Source organism: Lissotriton vulgaris, chromosome 4_1, assembly GCF_964263255.1.
Source record: "Lissotriton vulgaris chromosome 4_1, aLisVul1.2, whole genome shotgun sequence".
Lineage (NCBI taxonomy): Eukaryota > Metazoa > Chordata > Amphibia > Caudata > Salamandridae > Lissotriton > Lissotriton vulgaris.
In genome coordinates this window covers 2060758903-2060782646 of record NC_141691.1, presented here as the reverse complement: position 1 = coordinate 2060782646, position 23744 = coordinate 2060758903, and the positions used below count along the sequence as shown (strand labels likewise).

At 45.7% G+C, this 23744-nt stretch overlaps 1 protein-coding gene across 1 annotated transcript in view; it reads right to left on the bottom strand.

The window, feature by feature from the left end:
- Positions 1-1306: 1306 nt before the first annotated feature.
- LOC147724972 (E3 ubiquitin-protein ligase TRIM39-like) overlaps positions 1307-23744 on the bottom strand; it is a 345331-nt gene continuing 322893 nt past the window's right edge. The window contains exons 4-8 of the mRNA XM_086966462.1: positions 17464-17486; positions 9219-9268; positions 6380-6985; positions 6074-6289; positions 1307-5941 (exon numbers count right to left, since the gene is read on the bottom strand). Of these exons, the coding sequence (XP_086822588.1) occupies positions 6474-6985; positions 9219-9268; positions 17464-17486 (585 nt within the window). The 3' untranslated portion in view covers positions 1307-5941; positions 6074-6289; positions 6380-6473. The remainder of the gene's footprint in view (positions 5942-6073; positions 6290-6379; positions 6986-9218; positions 9269-17463; positions 17487-23744) is intronic.

Genomic DNA, 23744 nt, shown 5'->3' with positions numbered 1-23744 from the left:
TTGTGATGAACTTGTAGACTTCTTCAAAAATAAGGTGCAGGAAATCTATGACACACTAAATAATAAAGACAGGTCCTCAGTTCCAGCCCTTGGATTAATTAGTTCTGTGCTCGGTAAAAATATTTTTGTTAAGTTACTCCTGTTGACAGGGGAAAGAGTAGCTGAACTAATACATCTAACGAAATCCGGGGCTTGCTCTGATCCCTGCCCCTCGAAAACAGTTCCTGAGGTTATTGGGGTGATTACTCCCCCCTGTTCTCTTGAATTATATTTGAGAATCTAGCCAGTTTCCGTTAGAGAGGAAAAAGGCTTCCATATTGCCTCTATCGAAGAGACCCTCTCTAGATCCAAGAGGTGGACAACTATTGCCCTATTTTCCGGTTATCTTTTTAAGCTAAGATTCACCAAAAACATATGAATTGTGCCTTGTCTAGGTCTAGAGGAAAAGGAAATCCCGGATTCAGCACAATTTGGCTTTTGGCCAAATCACAGTACAGAGTCTGCTTTGGTTGTTGCTGGAGACAAGTTGAGAAGCATTTTAGATAACGGAGGGAAGGCAGCCTTCGACACCTTTAACTCCCGGATCGCCAGATAGAGATTGGAATAGGAGGCTCGGCACTAGATTTGTTCTGCTCTTTTCCTTCCCACAGAGAACAGTTGGTTGCCCCGGGGCAATTGGTTTCGAAGACCTTGACTTTGCCAGAGGGGGTCCCTCAGAGCTCGTCACTGAGCCCTACGTTGTTTAACATTTGTGTGGCTCCCTTGACAAGACTAACCTGAGCTTTTGGATTTGCTCCAGTAGCATATGCAGATGACACACAGATTGTGGTGTCTGTCTGTCTCGGAGGATGGAGATGAAACGGCTAGTCGCTTCAATGGCTGTACGGGAGTCACTGAACAATGGATGAGCAGTAACAGTCTTAAAACAAATCTTCAAAAAACAATCTTCAAAAAAAGCTGCTGCTGGAATTACAGTTGAATCTCATCTTCCAAGTGTCGTTCAGTTGTCATGCATCCGAACACAAAATGTTTTGTTACCAAGGCTCGAGCTTTGAGACATTTGTCCTAGCAGTTAATATTCAAGTTCCCTCCGTTCCGACATTAAAACGCCTTCTATGTTCACAACCTCGAAGCTGCAGAATGCAGTTGTCGGTACTATAACATGCTTAGATCCTGGGGTGGAAGGGATGTCGGGCTTTCATGATCAACCAATGTGAGATGAGGGGGGTATCCACCCCACAGACAAGATTCTTACCCACACCATCCCCCGTCCCGCCCCCTGGGTTCACAGTACGAGCACCCTGGGTTCACAGTGCCAAACCTTATTTTTATTATTACATATTTATTACAAATTATTACATCATTTCTTGATTTTAATATATATTTTGCTGATCTTGTGGACTGTGGTTCTTTGTTCTGTGTGTGAGGGAAGAGGCTGATGGACCGTCTTGGACTGCGAGTGTCTGAAGGAGGCTGACTGAGAGAACGCGATGCTGCCTGCACTGTTGAGTGTCCCAGGTGATGGCTTATGTTTATTTACTGTTGGTGGAGGGCAGCGTCCTAATTGATGGTTGTTTGTGATACTGCACCTAGAAGCCCATCAGTTGGATAAAGGCGCTATCTTCTACACTACATCGCCTCATGGATCAGTCCTGTAAAGACGTCAATCACTAGTTTCCACAGTTCATATAAACAATGACTCTCTCGCGCCTTCAGTCTTGCGACGCTACTTGATTTCACAACGTCTCACTCTTCCAATGAAACAGCGGGCGGTTTGTACCTGCGCTTTTAAAGGGTTTTCTTGCTCTGGGCTCTAGATATCACCAGATTAAAGTGTATATTGGATTCACTATTACTGGTCTTTGTTTTTACGTGTTGAGTTACATGTGTCACTCTTCCACACCACCGCATGGTTCTGGAGACGGTGCACGCTGTGTTTTTTAATATGTAAAATAACACTTTAGTGTGCGTGTGTGAGCACACCCACAACACTGCTTCATTCTGAAGAAAATTATCTTAAATTCAAAACACGTTTACAGTCACTCTGAGATACGAAGAGTCGAGGGGCTGCATCTGAGTGCTGTGTAAAATGTGATCGGAGGATTTCTTATGGTGAGTGCTGCATATTCGTTGCTGTGTTGCTGTGAACACTTGTTATTGTGTTCAGTGCTCCTATGTTTAACAGAGCTTGGAAAACGTACCGTAAAAGTCTCGGCACGTGCTCGAGATGGTTTACACCAATGCGCAGGATCCTGAGTGCCTGAAGCATCACGCCTGGGTGTGCGCGTCCTTGTACAGCCGTAGTTGACTCGGAGAGAGAGCACTGGGAATGAGTGAACTCTAGACCCGCCCAATATTATTATTGGAGCGTGAAATGCAAGGTCACTCGGCAAACTATAACTCTCTCACATCGAGCACTGTGGGTTTATAGGGTCAATGTTTATTGTAATATGCAAAGCCTATATTTTCAATCAAAAGTGCATGCGGTACGAGTGGCTGTGCTTCCACTCATAAGTGCCTGTATTTGTAACAAGCAGTGCCTGTGTTTACAATCAGCAGTGCCTGTGTTTACAATCAGCATTACCTGTGTTTACAATCAGCAGTGCCTGTTTTTTTAATCAGACGTGCCTGTGTGGGAGTGAGGAGTGCCTGTGCTTGTGACAGCAGTGCCTGTGCTTGGAATCAGAAGTGTTTATGTTTTGAATCAAAAGTCTCTACGCTTGAGGCAAGTCTCAACAGTGCCTGTGTTTCGAATCAGATATGCCTGTGTTTTAATTTGGAAGTGTCTGCGCTTGGAGTCAGGATTACCAGTGCCTGGCATCAGAACTGCCTGTGCTTGGAGTCAGTATTAGCGGAATTAGAGTCAGGAGTGCCTGTGCTTGGAATCTGGAGTGCTTGTATCAGGGGTCAGCAGTGGCATTTATCTGTTCATTGCAGATATCCTGACTCCGAGCGCAGGCACTGCTTTCTCCACGCACCGCGCGATCAATAAATGAGTCTGAAGTGTCTGTGTTTAGACTCAGAATTAGAAGTACTTGAGTCAGAAGTGCCTCTGATCGGAGTTAGGATTATCTGTAATTGATGAGTGACCGTGCATTGGCAGTATGTAGTCAGCAGTGCCTGTGCCATAGTCAGGAGCCCCTGTGCCTGGAGTCATCATCATCTGTATTGATTGTGGTTGGAGTCAAGGTTGTCGTTAATTAAGGCAGCACTGCCTGTAATGAACTGAGCGATACCTATGTTTGGAATCAGGATTACCTGTAATTCAGTCAGCAGTGCCTGTGGTGGGGTGAGTATTAAGTGTAACTGATTCATCGGTGCCTGTATTTTGGGATTTTTTTAAAATAATTGAGTGAGCAGTGAATGTGACTGAATCACCAGTTCCAATGTTTGAGTCATCAGTGCTTTGGTTGAGGTCAGCGTGCCTGGAAGCAAGAGTTGCTGTTTCAGGAGGCAGTTGTTCAAGTGTTTTGAATCAGCAGTGCTGTGCTTGGACGTTGCATAGTCTGTGGCTGGAATCATCATTACGTGGCTAGAATCAGAGGTGCTTGGAGTGAGGGATGGCGTGCTTGAAGTCAGCAGTGACTCCGCTTGGATTGAGGACGGCCGCTGATTGGGGTTTGCGTTATCTATGATTGAGTGAGCATTGCCTGTTGGTGGAGTATGAAGATTTGCTTAGTGCTCAGAAGAGCATGCGCTTGGAGTCAGCGTTAGATGCAATGGAGTCCACAGTGCATGTGCATTGAATCAGTATTTGTGTTTTTCATCAGCAGTGCCTGTGACTGAAACCAGCAGTGCCTGTCATGAGTCAGCGGTTTCTGAACTTTGACTAAAACATGCTTGGATTTTGCAGTGTCTGTGCTTAGAGTCAGGAGTGCCGGTGATAGGAGTCTGTATTACCTGTGCCTGGAGCAAAGGTTGGCTGTAACTGAGTGAGCAGTGCCTGTTCATGGACTAAGCAGGGACTGTGTTTTCATCAATAGTGATCGTACCCCTGGGCTTGGAGTCAACATTATCAGTAATGAGTCCGGAGTGATTGTGTTTGGAGTCACCAGTGCATGTGTTTTGAATCAGAATTTCTTGTAATCCAGTGAGCAGTGCCTGTGCCTGGAGTGAACATTAAGTGTACTGGAGTCGTGAGTGCATGTATATGGTGTAAAGAACATTTCATTATAATTTAGTGAGTAGTGCCTGTGCCTGTAGTCAGCAGGGCCTGTTTGGATCCAATGCATGTGTTTTGAATCAGCAGTGCCTGTGTTTGACGTCAGGAATGCCTGTAGCGCTCATTCTGGGAGACCTGAGTGCCTGTCACTGGAGTTACTAGTACCTGAGTTTGGAAAGAGATTATCTGTGATTGAGTGAGCAGTGCCTGTATGTGGATTAAGCATTGACAGTATTTCACATCAGTAGTGCCCGTGTTTAGCAGCGCCTGTATTTGCAGTCAGCATTATTTGTAATCAGTCTTGAGAGGGCAGTGCCTGTGATTTGAAAGAAATGTGGCTAGGCTTGGAGTCAAGTGCCATTGCGTGGATTCAGTAGTGCCTGTGTTTTGAGTTAACAGTGCCTGTATTTGGAGTCAGGGGTATCTGTAACTGAGGCAGCAGTGCCTGTGCTTGGGAGTCAGTACTAGATGCACTGGAGACAGTGGTGTTCTGTGTTTGATGTAAGAATTATCTATACCTGAGTGAGCAGTGCCTGTGCTTATATTTACGACTGCCTATGATGTGAGGGTTAACTGACAGTGCATCGTCAGTGCTTGTGTCTGGAGTCAAGAGTACTTGTTATTTGATTCAGTAGTGCCTGTGGTTGAGGTCATTAGTGCCTGTATCAGCAGAGCCTGTGGTTGAGGCAGTAGTGCCTGTATCAGCAGAGCCTGTGGTTGAGGCCAGTAGTGCCTGTATCAGTATAGCCTGTGGTTGAGGCAGGAGTGCCTGTATCAGCAGTGCCTGTGGTTGAGGCCAGTAGTGCCTGTATCAGCAGTGCTTATTTTGAATGAGCAGTGCCTGAGACTGGAGACAATAGTTCCTGTTTTGAATCATGTTTCTTGCATCAGCAGTGCCTGATTGGAATCAGTGTTAACAGTATTGTAGTCAGCAGTGCCTGTGGAGTGACTGTAATTGGAGTTAGCAGTGCCTGTGCTTGGAGTTTGGGTTACCTGTAATTAAGTGAACAGTGTCTGTTTGCGAAGTCATCTTTAACAGTGTTTATATCAGCAGAGCATGTGCTTGGAGTCAGTAGTGCCTAGTCAATGAATAGGCAGTGCCTGTGACAGCAGTCAGCAGTGCCAGTGTCTGGCATGAGTGCCTGTGTTTGGAGCCGGTGTTATGTGTGAGCAGTGCCTGTTTGTGGAGTTAACAGTGACAGTGTTTTACATCAATGGTCCACATGTTTGGAGTCAGCAGTGCCTGTTCTTGAAGTCCATGTTATCTGTAATGGAGTCAGCAATGCCAGTGACTCGAATCAGCAATGTCCACTTTGAATCAGCAGTAATTGTGTTTTGAACCCGCAGTGCCTGTGCTTGGACTTAGCAGTGCCTGTGCTTGGGTTCAGAAGTGCGTAGAGCTTGCAGTGCATATGGTTGGAGTTGTGAGTGCCCGTGAGAGGAGTCTGTTATACTTGTATGCAGAGTTAGGGTTATCTGTATTTGAGTGAGCAGTGCCAGTTTTTGGAGTGTGTAGTGACAGCAATGCCCATGGTTAGTTAGCAGTGCCTGGATTTGAAGTTAGGGATATCTGTAACTGAGCCAGCAGTGCCTGTGCCTCGAGTTGTGTGTGGAGTTATCATTATTGTTAATGAGAATGAGGAGTGCCTGTGACTGGAGTCGGTAGTGTCTGTGGCTGGAGTCGGTAGTGCCTGTGACTGGAGTCAGTAGTGCCTGTGGCTGGAGTCAGTAGTGCCTGTGGCTGGTGTCAGTAGTGCCTGTGGCTGGAGTCAGTAGTGCCTGTGACTGGAGTCAGTAGTGCCTGTGGCTGGAGACAGTAGTGCCTTTGGCTAGAGACAGTAGTGCCTCTGGCTGGAGACAGTAGTGCCTGTGACTGGAGTCAGTAGTGCCTGTGACTGGAGTCAGTAGTGCCTGTGGCTGGAGTCAGTAGTGCCTGTATTTGGAGTCTGCGTTATTTGAAATGGAGCTGCCTGTGTCGGTCAACAGCAGTGCCTGTGGTCGCAGTGCCTGTATTTGGAGTCTGGTGTGCCCGTGGAGTCAGTGCTGAATGTTAATTAAATGACAAATCAGGAGCAGAAGGGGTTAAATCTGAGCCGGAGATGGAATGTCACTTCTCCCCCATGTGAGCTGGTGCCCCTCCCCCACACAGGAGTCACTGCCCCTCCCCCAGGGTGACCTGGGGCCCCTCCCCCACACAAGGAACAGCCCCTCCTCCACATGACTCAAGCAAGGGGTGCCCCCCCCCAGGGACCTCTAGGGGTGGGGAGGGGAGCATGAATGCAAAGTTCAGGGGAGGGGGGGTCTGCAGCTCCTACACCAGCCTCAGCTCTGCTGCTCCCCTGAGACTGAAGATCGGGAAGAGCCTGTGCGTGAAGGGAGCCCGGGAGAAAGTGTAGAGAAGCTCCATTGAGTCCGCATTGTACAGGGACAGCCGCCCCCCCTCGTAGTCCAGATACACCCCCAGCTTCAGAGGCTCCTCACGGGGGGACAGAGGGGTCGGAGGGGTGGTGAGAGCACAGTACTGACCATTCCACCTCTCCACAGCCCAGACTCCCCCCTCAGGGGACCATGTGATCCATCCCTTCTCCTCCACAGACTCTGCTGCGACCCCCACAGTCCATCCCCACCCCTCCTGCAGCGGCTGCACCTCCCAGTAATGTCTGCCGGAGGTGAACCCCTCGCTCCCCAGCACACAGGGCCAGGAGGTGAATCTCTTGGGGGTGTCCGGCAGGGGCTGTGCTGTGTCTGTCCATCTCACTCGTCTCCCCCCCTCAGACAGGAGGAGCCAAGGATGCGCTGTGTCTGAATCCAGAGTCACCATCACTGCAGAGAAGAGATTCAGAATTAGAGCACAGAGGACCAATCACAAAGAAGCACACTGCACTTTATACTGCACTAGACAGCACCTACCTGGAAGGAGCGCACTGTACTGTAATTCAGTAGACCGTACCTATCCTAGAGGGGCCCACTGTACTGCACTGTGCAATATACTGCACTATACAGCACTTATCTGGGAGAAGCAAACTTTTATGCAGTGTACACCGCACTATTCAGTACACTTTACGAGACATCACCTATGTGGAAGGAGGGCACTGTATTGTAGTGCACTAGACAGCACCAATCTGGAAGGAGCTCACTTTAGTGCACTGTAAACTGAACTAGACAGCATCTATCTGGAATCACTGCACTGTACAATATACTGCATTACATTGCACCTACCAGGAAAGAGCACAGAGTACTGTACACTGCACGACACAGGACCTATCACAAAGAACCACAATGTATTTCGCACTGCACTACTCAGCACCTATCTGAAAGGATCGAACTGTCAATATACCACACTATACAGCACCTACTTGGAAGAAGCAAACTGCACTATACCGCACCCACCGCAATAGAGCACATTGTTCAATACCGCACTAGACAGCACCTATATGGACAGAGCACACTTTTGTAATGTACACTGCACTAGACAGATCCCATCTGGCAGGAGCACACTGACCTGTCAATATACTGCATTACATAACACCTGCACAAAAGGAGAGCACTGTACTGCCAATATACCGAACTATAGAAGACCTACTTGGAAGAAACACACTGCACTATGCAATACTGTGCACTATACCACACCCACCTCAAACGAGCACTAGACAGCACCTATTTGGACAGTGCATACTTTTGTAATATGCACTGCAATAGAAAGATCCCATCTGGCAGGAGCACACAGAACTTTACTGGGCAGCACCTATCTGGAAGGGGTGCACTGTACAGTGCACGGCACTAGACAGCTGCTATCTCAAGGGACCACACTATCATTTACACTGCACGAGACAGTACCGATCTGAAAGGGGCTCACCCTGCTGTCAACAGACTGCACTGTACAGCATCTACGTGAAAGGAATGCACTGTACTGTACTGCACTGTCGGCACCTACCTGGAAGGATACACTGGACAGCACTAGACACCACCTAATCTGAAAGAAACATACTTCTGTGTAGTGTACACGGCACTAAAAAGTACTCATCAGTAAGATGTGCTCTGTACAGTACACGGTGCTAGACATCACCTATCGGGAAGGCGTGCACTGCACTGAACACTGCACTAGACAGCGCCGATCTGGAGGAGCAGAGATGTGCTTTATACACAGTTCTGTTGTAAAAGTAGCAGCGCACCCACGAGGCGCTAGATATGGAACGTGAGGTGGGTGGGGCCAAGCCAAAACAGGAACCCGTCAGTACACTGCATTACAGAATAAAATGTGCTAGAAAGCCTACTGTACTCAACAGAACACTGTGCTAGAGAGCCCGCTTTACTAAACACTGTGCTACAGCACCCACAGTCCTAGGTGATAGACTGCACTACACAGCTCACTGTAATACAGAGGACTCAGCAGACAGTACACTATCCTAATTGGGAGAGTACACGAGACAGCTCACTATACTGTAGGCCACATTGCTACCAGTACACTGTGCTCGGCATCCACTGTACCAGACAGAGAACTGCATCAAATGGTAGACTGCACTAAAAAACCTCACTGTACTACATACTACATAACACACTGTAATCAGTACACTGCACCAGATCGCGATCTGCACTGAAAATGGAAATTGAACTAAAGAACACTCTGTAGACAGCACACACTGGCTCACTTTGCCACTGGATTCAAGCAAGCCGGGCTGATGACGGCTGAAATGCCAGAAACCGGTCCTAGGATGCTTGTTTCCAGTCCAGGGAAGACATGGCTTGGCAGTTCGAGCTGGACTGTTCCCATGAGGCACAGGGTCAGACTGATTTGCCTATGGCCATGTCTGAACTGGGGTGGCAGAGTGGGCTAAAGAACGGTGATGGATTAAACCCAGATCTGTTGACTGGGTGTGAGTGTTTGATTGGTTCAGATGCTCCGTCCATCACCACCCCCTTTTGTACCCCTCTGGATTGTTAGTCATTTTCATGGCTCCTGTTCGGGGCCACGGCCAGAGGATTGGACATAGAAGGGGTCTTATCACAGATCCGTGGGGTGGGGGTGGATGGGACCTGTCAGCTCAAGTCCACTTACCTTTATATTTCCTGATCTGCTCTGGACCCTGAATCTTCACCTCCTCACACCTGAAGGGACACAAATGTTAGTGTTACAGACACTCAGAGGCAAAGGGATATGAAAAGGAACAGCACAAATACCCTGGTAATATATATAAAATGCTGACATCACAGGAGCGCCTGTGGAACAAAACTTGGTGTGTCTTACTACACACACACACACGCACACACACACAACACCCACACCTCTAGGGGGCCTCCGAAAGTGTCACACACTCTGCCTTCCACTCTGAACGCTCCTCTGCTCCGAACCTTGCAGGGATTAGCGCCTAATAATAAAAGCTTCAGGATCTAGGAGGAAACAGTGAAAAACTCAGCCACCAATACACACGACCACTCTCTCTCCAACTCTGTTTCTGTCTATTTATCTGTTTACCTGTGACACTCTCTCTCCCTTTGTCACACACCTTTGTGTTTCTCTCTCTTGCTGCCTCTATGAGTGTCTCTTCCTAACTCCCTCTCTTTCAGAAAGCTCAAGGGATCTCAAAGGTGACTGTGAACATTCCTTGTTACTGCAAACACTCACACCCACTCTTTAGGCCACACGTCCTACTTTGTTTCACTCTCTCTCCTTCCTCGACTTTGTCTCTCTGTGACTCTAACAGCACAAAGATCACTGTGAACAACTGCTGTTACTACACTCACTCCCTCTATCTCTGTCTCGACGTCTGTATCACTCTCTCTGCCCCTCTTTGCTTCACTGTTTAACTGAATAACACTTGTCACCCCAAATATACTTGCGCGTGCACACACACATACACTCTCTCTCACTCTCTATATATGCCTTCTGATCTTGTACTCACTTTCACAATCTCCTGTCTCCTGTGTCTGTCTCTCTCTCTCGCTCTCTCTCTCTCTTTCTGTGTGACTCTCTCTTTCTTGCTTTCTCCCTCTCCCTCTTAGATGTCCTGCACGTCAAAATCTCAGTAGTGCTGACGATAAATATCTGTGGAACCCTTCACCAGGACCCTGCACATTGGACTCACTGAAGTTCTGCACCTCAGAAGTTATCTGCCCTGCACCTTGGAGGCTGTGAGCTCCTGCACCTTCTGCACCTTGGAGTCTATAAGTTTCTGCACCGTGTAGTCTCTGAGGTCCTGCACCTTGAACCCTGTTGCAAATTCTGTTTGTGGATATCTCATTTCAGTTTACAGCTTTTGGGTTGACTGCGTCTTGCTGGCTGCTTCAAACACCTCCCTAGGATCGGTCCCGACTTTTCTTCTATCGCTTGTTGTTGTGAGCTGCTCCCAGGTGTCGGTCTGTATAGTATCAGAGGATTAGCCCTCTGTTATGACCCAAACTGCTATCAGATGATCCTAAACCACATGCACTGGAAATTCACTCCAGGGCAGCTCCAAAAGTGAAATGGTGCCACTAGCAAGCAGGTGCTCTTCTCTCCAATTCCTGTCGGTGTCTCTTTCTCTCTCCTCTTCTCCACCTCCCTCTGCATGTCTCCCCCTTCTCACTTCCTTCCTCAACAATCTCCTCTTTCTTCTTCCACCTTCTCTCTTTCTCTCCCTCCCCTGTCTTTGTTGACTTAAGCGAGGGTTCTTGAACACTTTCAAAGGTTCAAGGATTGATTGGGTGCTGACCCGAGGAGGCTGTAGGCTGAAGGGAAGTAAGTGAGGGACAAAAAAGGTTTCTTTCCACCAAAAGCAGATTTGAGGAACAGGGCTGGGTTAATGAGGACCGGAGGAGCGCTTTGAAGACAGGAGCGATATAACTATAGAATGGGTAAAAATAGAAATATTCAGGTTAATTAATATCCAGATTAATGGCACTAAATCTTACAAGTTTATTTTTTATTTATTTATTTATTTTATAGTTTTGTAGAGCACGAACCAGACCCGTGAGGGTATCAGATCGCCTTACAGTATTAAGGGTGGAGTACAAAGCATTGGGAAGGGAGGGATCACTTGGGTAAAATAGGGGATACATACTGCAAGAAAAAAACACGCAGTCTAAAGTCCCGGCTACATGTGGGAAAGAAATTAAAACAGATAGATAAGTTCAAGTTCAAGTTCAAGTTCTGGAATTTGTATAGCACACTACTCACCCAGAGGGTCTCAAGGCGCTCGAGGGAGTGAGGGGGGTACTTTACTTATCGAATAGCGAGGTTTTTAGCTGCTTTCTGAAGAAGAGGTGGTTCTGTGTAAGGCGGAGTTGGGTGGGGAGAGAATTCCAGGTTTTGGCCGCTAAGTAGGAGAAGGATCTTCCTCCCATGGTGGATCTCTGGATGCGCGGAATTGCGGCGAGGGCTTGATTGGATGAGCGTAGTTGGCGGCTGGGTGTGTAGAAAGACAGTCGCGTGTTGAGGCAATCGGGTCCTAGGTCGTAGAGGGCCTTGTGTGCGTGTGTGAGGAGATAGAATGTTATTCTCTTGTTGACAGGGAGCCAGTGGAGGTCTTTCAGGTGACCGGAAATGTGAGCTTGACGGGGGATGTCCAGTATGAGTCTGGCTGAGGCGTTTTGGATGCGTTGGAGTTTTTTCTGAAGTTTGGCTGTGGTTCCGGCGTAAAGGGTATTTCCATAATCCAGCCGGCTGGTGACCAGTGCGTGGGTGACCGTCTTTCTTGTTTCGGTGGGGATCCAACTGAAGATTTTTTTGAGCATACGTAGGATGTTGAAGCATGAAGATGAGACGGAGTTGACTTGTCTGGTCATCGAGAGGGAGGAGTCTAGGATGAAGCCCAGGTTACGTGCGTGATCTGAAGGTATGGGTGCTGTACCCAGGGCCGGTGGCCACCATGAGTTGTCCCAGGCAGAGGGAGATGATCCTAAGATGAGGACTTCCGTTTTGTCCGAGTTTAGTTTTAAACGGCTGTTCTTCATCCATTCGGCTACTTCTTTCATTCCTTCATGTAGATTGGTTTTGGCGGTGTTTGGGTTTTTGGTGAGGGAGAGGATCAGCTGGGTGTCGTCGGCGTAGGAGATGATGTTGAGGTTGTGTTGTCGCGCGATGGGTGCGAGGGGACTCATGTAAATGTTGAAGAGGGTGGGACTGAGTGATGATCCTTGTGGTACGCCGCAGATGACTTCGGTGGCCTCTGATTTGAATGGGGGGAGGCAGACTCTCTGGGTTCTTTTGGCGAGGAAGGAGATGATCCAGTCCAGAGCTTTTCCTTGTATTACGACATTGCTGAGGCGTTGTATGAGGGTGCTATGACAGACTGTGTCGAAGGCGGCGGAAAGGTCAAGTAGGATGAGGGCAACTGTTTCTCCGTTGTCCAGTAGCGTTCGGATGTCGTCTGTGGCAGCGATGAGGGCGGTTTCGGTGCTTTGTTTGGCTCGGAAGCCGGATTGTGAGGGATCGAGTGAATTGTTGGATTCAAGGAAGGCGGCGAGCTGATTATTGACGGCTTTCTCAATGACTTTGGCAGAGAATGAGAGGAGTGAGATGGGGCAGTAGTTCTTAAGTTCAGAGGGGTCTGCTGTGGGTTTCTTCAGAAGGGCGCTGAGTTCGGCATGTTTCCAGTTTTCCGGGAAGGTAGCAGAGTTGAAGGAACAGTTGATGACATCGCGGAGGTGGGGTGCGATGATGGAGTCTGCTTTGTTGAAGATGTGATGGGGACATGGGTCGGTTGGGGAGCCTGAGTGGATGGAGTTCTTCAGGCGGATGGTGTCTCCAGTAGTGATTGGGTTCCAGGCGCAGAGGTTGTGAGAGTGCTGTTTTGGTTCGGTGGAGGGTAGAGTTGACTTGTCTTCGGCCTGGTTTTCAAAGCTGTTATGTATGTCGGCAATTTTGTTGTGGAAGGAAGAGGATAAAGAGTCGCAGAGGTCTTGGGAGGGGGTGATGTTGTTGGTGCCGGTGGTGGGGTTGGTAAATTCTTTGACGATGTTGAATAGTTCCTTGCTGTTGTGGGCGTTGTTGTCGAGTCGATCCTTGAATGCTGATTTCTTGGTGGATCGGATCAATTGGTGGTGTTTGCGGGTGGCGTCCTTGAAGGTGGTCATGTTGTCCGTGGTTGGGTTTTTTCTCCAGGTTTTCTCGAGAGTACGACATAACTTCTTGGATTTCTTAAGGTCATCGTTGAACCAGGGGGCCTTTTTGCTACCTAGTTTGATCTGGTGGTTTTTCAAGGCCGCTAATGCGTCAGTGCTATGGGTGATCCATTGTGTGAATTTGGTGGCAGCTTGGTTTGTGTCCGATGATATGGCAGGAGGGTTTTGGTTAAGCGATGTGAAGAGTTGGTCGGTGGTGATTTTGTTCCAGTTTCTTCGAGGGATAGGTTGTGGGGGGTTGTGGGTCATGGTCTTTTTGTAGCTGAAGTGAACGCAGCTGTGGTCCGTCCAGTGGAGAGCTGAGGTGTGCTCAAAGGAGATGTGTTTGCTGGAGGTGAAGATAGGGTCAAGCGTGTGTCCGGCTAAGTGGGTGGGGGTGTCAACAAGTTGTTTGAGTCCGAGATTGGCTAGGTTGTCCAGAAGGGTGGTGGTGTTGCTGTCATTTTTCTTTTCCAGGTGGAAGTTGAGGTCTCCCAATAGAATGTAGTTCTCGGAGGTGAGGGCATGTGGGCTGATGAAGTCAGTGATGTCTTCGCTGAATTGTGTGCGGGTTCCTGGTGGTCTGTACATGAGGGTGCCTCTAAGTGTGGTCTTGGGGTCGGTGTGGATCTGGAAGTGAAGGTGTTCGGCAGTTGTGAGGTTGTCATCGGAACTGGTCGTGATGCGGATGGTGTTCTTATGGACGATGGCGATGCCTCCTCCTGTTTGGTTGGTGCGGTCTTTTCGTATGATCTTGTAAGCGTCCGGGATGGCTATGGCGATGTCGGGCGCTGAGGAGGTGTTCATCCAGGTTTCTGTAAGAAAGGCGACGTCCGGTGATGTAGTGTCGAGTAGGTCCCAGAGTTCAGTGGCGTTTCTGTGGATCGAGCGGGTGTTGAGTAGGATGCACTTCAGGTGGTTATTGTCGGAGCTGTGATTGGTGGAAGTGGATTTGGTGTGGGTCCTGATGCAGGTAAACTTGCAGGGGTGGCAGGCGAAAGGTCCATGGGTGTGTCTTGGGGCAGCTACGCAGCATTGTGGTGTGCGGCCAGGGTTCAGGGCAAAGAGGGTAGCGGCGTCATACATAATGCGGGTGGAGTGGGTTTTTCCGAGGACCAGGGGGTCTGGCGCTGGGCACAAGAAGGCACATAGTCTCAACTCTTGGGGGAATGCCCAGGAGTGCAGGAATAGGTATCCTCCATAGAAAGATAATGTAATGTGTTCATTAGGCGAGGTATTTACCCAATAAGAAGGTTTTGGTCTCCTTCTTAAAGTGTGCCAAGGAAGGAAGTCTTCTGATGGCGGGTGGGAGAGAGTTCCAAATCCTTGGCGCAGCTCCAGTAAAGGCCCGATTGTAGGTTTTTTTCTTCCGGAAGCGTGCAGGTTGCAGCAGTAGGTCTTTGGAACTCAGTTCAGCGCTTTGCGGTGGGGAGAGATGTGGTTGAATCTCTTTGAGCCGGTTAGTAGTCTGGTGGCGGTGTTGAGGCAGGCTTTAAACGGGGCCAGAGAATTATTGGGTAGCCCTGCAAGAGTAGAGCATCCGTATTCTGATCTGGAAATTACTAGTGCCTGTACTGCCGTTTTAAGGTCAGACACATCGAGGAAGGGTTATAGGTTTCTTAGGTAACTCCGGTGGAATCTAGCCATTTTGGCCATCGAGTTTATATGTCCACGCATGTTCAGGCTGCCGTCCAGCGTTATTCCAAGGGATTTTGCAGAGTCAAGAATGGTAGGAGGGCAGTTTAGTGATGAGATGGTCTTGATTCATTTATGGATGTCTGGATTGGGTTTGGGTGGAGATATCAGAAGAAATTCAGTTTTATTTGTGTTGAGTTTAAGCTGGTTGGCGGTGAGCCAATGGACTGTCAGCTTCAAGGCCTCATCCAGGGAGAAAATGTCCTCAGGGGAAGAGATTTTTATGTAAAATTGTGTGCCGTCTGCGTACATAAGGTAGAAGATATTGGCAGTGCGTAGAACCTCAGTCAGAGGTTCAAGGTAAAGGTTGAAGAGGGTAGGGGACAGGGTTGAGCCTTGGGGGATGCCAACCGGAGAGGGGGCGGATAGATTATTATTGATGAGGACTCTCTGAGCAGTTTTGGAGGAAGAATCTAAACCATATAAGGACAGTGCCATCCAACCCCATACTGAGTTTGAGACGTTCAAGGAGAAATTGATGGTTAACCGTGTCGAAGGCAGAGAAAAGGTCTAGTAGGATTAGGAGACAGGTTTTGCCTTGGTCGAGGGCTTGGAGAGCGTCATCTACAATGTGGAGGAGGGTGATTTCCGTGCTGTGTCCCGATCTGAACCCGGATTGGAAGTTATCTAACAGGTAAAATTTGTTGATGTGTAGGCTCAGTTGCTGTTGTACACATTTTTCCAGAACTTTGGCTAGGAGTGGGATGTTAGATATGGGTCTATAGTTCTCAGCGGAAGCAGGGTCCAGTATGGGTTTTTTAGGATGAGGACAAATTGGCCAGCCTTGAACGAATCGGGAATTTAGCCCTAGAGGACACAGGTGCTGATTATTGAGGTCCAGGAAGGGATGATAGCCTGAGAGGCTGCAGCTAGGCAGTTAGATAGGAGAGGATCATTGAATTGACTGTTCAGGTTTAAGGAGGCAAGAATTTTCGAGATAGAGTGTTCATCATTGATTTTAAAATTGGACCTGTGCAGTAGGTTTTTGTGTGAGGTTTGGGAGGGCAACGCGGAGAGAAGAGGTAGAGCAGGCAGATTTTGATTTTGGTGGTGATTTGCGGATTTGAGTTTGTTACCTAGGGCAGAGATGTTGTTGCAGAGAAGGAAGAGAATTCCTCACTTGTTATTAGGGGTTTAGGTGTTTCTTTGGAGGTTTTCGCTAGTTTGTTGGATTGGTGTTTGACCAAGTCGAACAGCCTGCGAGGTCGATTTTTGGCGTTCTCCAGTTCAGTACTGAAGAATAATTTTTTTGAGTTGAGGAGAGAAAGCAGAAAGTGTACTTTTTATAGAATGACCAGTGGATCTGTTATACCTGTATTTTGGACAATACATGCCATTGTGACTCAGACACAGGTACAAGCCATTTCTGTGTTCAGTGTTCTAATGCACGCAAGACATCTTAATCAACTGCAACTTTCACTAGCCCAGGGCAATATCTTCGAGTGTGATTCATTTATGTGCATCTTTATCTTTTCTCGTTTTTATAAACGTTTTTGTTTTGAATCCCTCACCACGGCTGAAACGAATGGATTGATGTGCAGTGCTTTACACATGTCAGGTGAACATATCACCATAAGAGTAGTGGTTTGCTTTAAAATGTAATAACTGCTCTAAAACGTTTCCCTTGGGAAAGCACTAGTATTAATCACAAGTGGGTGAGACGGGTTTCGGCACAGCCTTCTGAACATAAAGTATTTGTGCGGAATGCACAATTATGTGTAAACCTCTGGATGTGAAATATTAAGCCTAAACCAGAAACCACATCACTTTGCCTCAGTTTGAACAACTGTAGTACGTGTCTCTCTACTATACCCGTCATTATCTCAGAGGGAGTGCTTTCATATAGCTGCCAATTGCCCAGAAAAAGTTTGCAAATTGTGTCCACTCATTTCTAATGGTAATGTAACTCTGAATACTGGAGCCACTTGCAGTCAGATAGGCACCAGCAAGACGTTATGTATGTTCCTTAAACTAGGGTATAAAACTAGGGATGTAGCCATCTATGGCCCTACACAGGCTTCTTACTAAAAGATGATATAGAAGATGTGGGTTTTAGAAATTTCCAATAATGTTTTAAAGCACTAGAGGGACATTTGAGGATTGGCAGTGGAGCCGGAAAGTACTGAAGGAGGTTTTGAGTTATCTGTGATTGTGGAAAACTTGAGGTAGTTTCTGTGGACAAAGGGGCTTTTCCTGACACAAGAGAGTTTCCCTGGAGTGAGGGGGTATTTTAATAAGACTAGGAGTCTGTGGAGTCTCAAAGTATTTGTTTTAGAAAACTCAATTAATGTTTCTTAGAATGAAAAGGAGTTTTTAAAAACTGTGGATGTTTTGAGAACAAGCCAGGGGCCCTCAACACTGTTTGTAAGGCAGGAGAGTAGTTGTGAGGTGATCTACATATAATAATTGTCTGAGGTAATATTGCTCTGGCAGCAGAGTGGATTTCCGTGAGCTCAGTGCTGACATTTCCACACCGCAGCCAGACCCGCTCCTTACACACTGAGAGGAGGACAATAAACCAACCTTACCTGTTCAGGGTGCTTCTAACATCCTGCAAAACAAAAAAAGGACATCAGTTTCCACAACCAATTTTAAATTCTCAGAGACATTTAAGTGTTAGTTGTGCAATTCATGGTAATGCAAGGATCTCATCTAAGGAGACACTAGGAGGCCGACCTCACACCTCATCACACAAAGTCTGGGATATTCTGAATATGGTCACGTGACACAGATCAGTTCATGATATCCCAAATGGGCCCTCAAGACAGCAGAACTTTTAAATTCTGTGTGAGGGCAGATGGAGTACAGACTGATATATTCTGAATGCTTCGTGTATTATAGCTTCTTGTTCCTGAGATCAGGCGGCATACCTGCTAAAACTCCTGCATCACTAGAAATAATTGTTGATACACCAGAGAAACAACTAGTGTCCATTCTCAAAGTATACCACGCCAACATACTTCTAATGCTCTTATATGGAATTAAATGTACACCTGTAATTAAACAAGTATTTTGGATAAAGCACAGGATAAGACCTTTAAGTCTATTGTTTCTGTTAGAAAACGTCTATCCATTCAAGCTGCAGAAATAGTACTGGGTATAACCCATACTCAGGAAAGTGCACCACTGTCTCCTAAACCAGGGTGTTTTTGTTGGAAACAGGAGGCTTGTAATACTCTGTTGAGAATTGGTGACACTTGAACTGGAGCAGCCTCAGTCATTAAATTATGTTCTATGTAAAAAATTGGACTTTGCTCTGAATTGTTTCAGTTTGAAGAACAAATTATGAAATGAATGAACTGACATAATTCAGGTTAGGAAATCTTTAGGGGAGGGCTTGGAATAATCTCGCAAAGTATTCTGGTGGGCAAGTCTTTGTTTTTTTCTAGCAGTCATAATCACAATGATTGAATTGAAACTAATTGCAGAAAGTTTAATTAAGAGATTACAGCGACCTTGGACAAAATAGTCCTCCTTATTAAGTTGAAACCCTGTAAACATCTATCTTCTCCATGGTATGATAAGTTATTAAAAGCAACAAAACTAGAATGCAGACAATTAGAACTGAAATGGCACCAGTCTTACATGGAAGAAGGCAAACAACATTAAATAGGTATAAATAGGAGATACACACAGCAGAAGCAGCTTTTACATGGATTCTATTTTAGCTGCCGCAAATAGCACAACGAAGGCCTTTGAGATCTTCCGGGGCTTATCTATTCCGCAGGGCTTAAAACATGATATTATTCCTACGCAGCAGCCTTGTGATGATCTTGTGTCTTCTTTGAAAAGAGAGTCCGCAAGATCTTAGAGGTCATTGGTAATTCTTCTGAGGTGGAAGCTGCACCTTCCAGTGATAGTACCACCATGACTCTAGCTTCTTTGTCTAATGGGGATGCTTTGGAAATGTCGAGACTCTGGAGTGGTGAGACCAACCATTGGAGGATTGAATTCTTTAAGCCAATTACAGAGGGAATCTTGTTAACAATCGCTTTGTCCACAGTGTCTAAAATCCCATTAGACCCTCTTCCACCTAAACACTGGAAAAAATGGAGAGATGAATTGGTGCCACCCCTAACATTACTCTGTAATCAATCACTAAAAGACGAGTACCACTCAGCTGGAAGAAGGCTGTGGTTCTGCCTCTGCCGAAAAAGCCATCACCAAACCCAGCGGTTTTGAGTAATTATAGGCCAATTTCTCTCCTTCCCTTCCTGGTGAAAATTCTGGGGTGTCATGTTAGTAAGATCTTAAGGTCCTTCTTAGAGTCTTACTTCTTGTTTGAGGAGAAACAGTTTGGCTTTAGATGGGCCATGGTACAGAGACTAAATCACAAAGAGCCACCAAATCATCCCCCAGGGACTGGGTATAATCAATAACAGAATCCAATTGTCCCTCGAGGAACTATTTCAACTTGCTTATCATTCAAAATTATGCACATACGTGATCAGTAATTAACCTGCAGGAGAAGAGTATATAAACATATACATATACCCCAATATATCAAAACATCATATTTATTTTTTTCACATATTCTTCTTTTTCATGTATTTTTTGATATTTGGCAACAAACACAATACTGAAAATTGTAAACTTATTTACAGTAGTGTAAAAACACCTTCTGCTAGAATTATGGACAACTGAAATACCATATCAGATGAAAATCAATCATAACATTTCATCAAATACATAATCGCAAGAATAGAAAAATAAGCAAAACGGTGCTGGGCGTCGCCGTTTCGGTCCCCCGTTGGACTAACAGATCCACAGGACCAACAACAGTACGATGAAGTTGCATATATATACATCTAATATAAAAAACATAAACTTACACTTAATAATCCCTGCATATAAACGTATTGTTTGTGCTTCACACAGAAAGACAACAAAAACCACCCAAGTGGATTCAGAAAAATCAAACCATAAATAGTGTCATACCAAAAAACCTCTAAAGATGCCACCACATATCTATGTGCCAGACCATCTGAAGAAATCACTCCAAACTTATATCTCACTTACAAGTAACCTTACAAGGAGCTAGTTTTCACATGCCTATAGTTCCTTGCAATGTGATAGTAGATAACAACATGGAGGGGATGGCCGCTTCCTTACATCATATGTTTGCTTCATTGTCAGCTGACATTAAACAAGGCTTTGACGCATCTTCAGTAAACCAGAAGGAGATTAGGGATTTTTGTGAATCTCTCGACAATAAGATTGATGGTCTCACTGCTAGGACATCGGCACTGGAGGAAACGGTAGCTGGTCTCTCCCTACATTTAGATCAGGCTAAAGAGGATATTATTAAACTTAAAAGAGAAGATCTGGACTTGTCTGAGAGGATGGAGACGCTGGAAACCAACGCCAGACGTAGCAACCTACGTATCCTTAATGTTCAGGGGGGGAGTGAGGCTACCGACATCAAAAAATATGTAATTATGCTCTTGAAGGAATCCCTGAATTTGGCTCACTCAGAAGAGGAGTTGGCCATCGATGTACAACGTATTTACAGGGACCCTTTTAGAAGGAATCTGCAAAGGGTAAAACCTAGAAAGACTTTCGTAAATTTTCATACATATACCCTCAAGGAGTCCATTCTTAACCTAGCCTTAAAGCAGAAATCCTTGGCAGGGAAGGACTTTAACTTTCAGATTAGATCGGACCTGTTCAGGGTTACCCTTGAAAAACAATGGGAGTTCGGAAGGCGGCTGGATGCATTTAGAAAATTAGGTGCAACATCACAACTCACGTTCCCTGCCGCTCTGAAAGTAATGTATAATAATAAGATGCACAATATCAGATCGGTACAGGTGGCAGATGAGTTACTATTGGGGCTAGGAAATGAGAAGAGGCCCACGGGGTAAAAGCAGGGTATAGAATATTATCTTTATCGTGGTGTTTTTGTCCACTTGGGTCAAGCTTTAAATAGCTTTAAATAGCCGTAAATATCTGTCTCTGTTTCTATCCCTTCTATCCCTTCTTAATTAGATAGGTCAGAACATTTTAATGTTTAAGGGCTTGATTTAGAAATGAAAGGAAAAAAAAGGAAAAAAATATATATAAAAAGGGGAAAGGGAAAGAAGAGGAAAGCAAAGATGAAAGGAAAAAAAAAATGGAAAAAAAATGGAAAAAAGTGCGGAAAACTCTTTTTCGAATAAAATAAAATAAAACAGGAAATAAGGGAAGACAGTAAATATTAAATAATAAACCTTTATAATGCATACAAGAAAAATTTTCAAAAGGAGGGGGAAGCTATACAGGAGTCTTCCCAGCATTATTTCCTTCTTAGATCTTGATGTATAGGATTTCAATGGGAGTCCGGGTGGGGGGTGCTATCTTCTGGACGTGTTCCGGCTAGATAGATCAAGGGTTTCCCGGGGGGATGGGCGGGGTAGTTTAGGGCACTGGGATAAGGGGGGGTTGGGGTTAGGGAAAAATCTGAAAAATTCCTCATTTTGTTGCCTGGTTTCTTGGAGGTTTATTAGAAAAGATATGTCTAGAAAGGTAATGATGCAGTTATTGTCGGTCTGTGCTGATTTCCTGTTTAGGTGTGGCATTTTGATGGTTGTTCTTGACTCTTATGGGTAGTCTGAAAATTCTCTCCTGGAATGTTAATGGCCTCCGCACTAGACCTACAGCTGATAAGATCTTGCAATATTTACGGGATTCAGATGCGCAGGTCATTATACTCCAGGAGACACATATGACTGAAATCGAGATGCTATCGCAAGCTATGAACATTAGAGGAGTGACTATTATTTTTAAAAGACCTCTGAAAGCAAGGTTGGTTTCTCACTTGGTATACCCTGGTGGTAGGTGGGTTATTACCATGGTGATTATTGCGGGGGCGCAAATACCAATCTTGGGTTTTTACGGGCCCAATCAAGATGACCCTTCGGTGTTGGAGTCTATTTTTTCACACTTATTTTCCTTCCCTGAACCTACCATCTTGGCGGGGGACTTCAATATAGTGTTGGATCCTTCTTTGGATAAGACTCCTAGTAGTAGGTCTCAAGTCCACTATAAGACTAGGGCTTTTTTGCTTAACAGCATGAAACAATATGGATACATAGACATTTGGAGAATGAGGTCGGGGTTGTTGCAGGGTGTTCCCTTTAGGAACAACAAATATCATCATCAGTCTAGAATAGATTTCATTCTAATTAGTCATGTTCTTTTAGATTCTGTTTGGACTGTTCACTATCTCCCGTCCAACTTATCAGACCATTCTGCAGTGTCTATGGAACTTATTGGTTTTCCTAAAGCCTCTCTTAGAGTTTGGTCTTTTGACCATTCACTACTCTCGTCACCAGACGATATCTCTTTTTATTGTTAGAAGCCCAGAACTTCATGCACAATAATTTAGGTTTGGCTGCCCCTGTAATGGTATGGGACTCTTTTAAGGCCTTCTTGAGACGTATTATCACAAATAAAGTCTCATACCGGAGGAAACAATACAGAGAATAAATAGTCTCTATTGAGGCTGAGATACTTAAAACCCAAGCCGAAATAGACCTGAGTATCACTTCCTCTGATAGTGTTTTAATAGCATTACATAATAGGCTTCTTTTCCTAAAGGGTCAGCTGAGCTCAGTTTTAAATCAGAGAATCCTCAAAAAATGGGAAGTGAGTAAAATGGCTCACTTCGAGTATGGTGAGGGAGCGGGGAAATTATTGGCCTGGAAGGCAAAAACGGATCAGGTCCGCAATAACATTACCTACATTACCACTAATAATGTTGTACTTTCTTCTGATAAGGATATCAGGAACACTTTTAGGGAATTTTTTCAAGCCATCTATCACGAAGACAAGAAGGTCAAACCAGAGAATATTGAGGGCTGGTTAAGTGAGATCTCTCTTCCCTCGCTATCCTCTGAGCAGCAAACTTTTTTGGATAGCGTTATCACTGAAAAGGAGGTTAGGGTGGCTATCCAAAATAGAAAGAAGGCTTAGGCCGCAGGACCTGATGGCCTGCCAGCTGAAATATATAGGGCTTAGGAACAAGAAATAGCTCCTTCCTGACAGTACTGTTTAATCAAATCTTGCAGGATGGTTTGCCACCCCCTGTATCCTGGGATAGTGCATCCATAACCCTAATTCTAAAATCAGGAAAGCTAGCCTCTTGTTGTGGGTCATATAGGCCAATCTCCATTCTGAACGTGGATTATAAAATCTTTGCTACTGTTTTAGCACGAAGATTGGGCCTTGTGGCACAGGATATCCTCCACCACGACCAAAGGGGTTTTGTCAAGGGCCGTCAATTACATGAATCGACTTATGATCTGATAGGGGCCATTGACATGGCAACAACAGACTCTCTTCCTTTGTCTGTTGTGACGCTTGAAGCAACCAAGGCCTTCAACAGGGTAAATTGGTTATACCTGTCGGGGGCCTTGGCCAACTTTAACATCGGAGATCGATTCTGTCGAGCAGTCAGTCTTCTTTATCAAAACCCCAGAGCTTCGGTCTTGGTGAATGGAGAACTTTCAGACCCTTTTTCCATCACAAGGGGGACGCGGCAGGGCTGCCCTCTTTCCCCTCTCCTATTTGATTTATACAAAGAACCTTTTGCGCAGGTTTTGAGGGAAGAAAGTAGCATCAAATCTTTTGTATATAGGGGATGGGAAAGAAAGGTGGCCCTGTACGCTGACGATATTCTGATATTTACCTCAGATATACAGACCGCTTTTCCAACAGCTATTGATCTAGCCTTAGAATTTGGGGTAATCTCAGGGTATGAGGTTAACGCCTCCAAAACGGAGGTGATGGTTTGGAATGATGATTTTGGCAATTTAAATATACACCCATG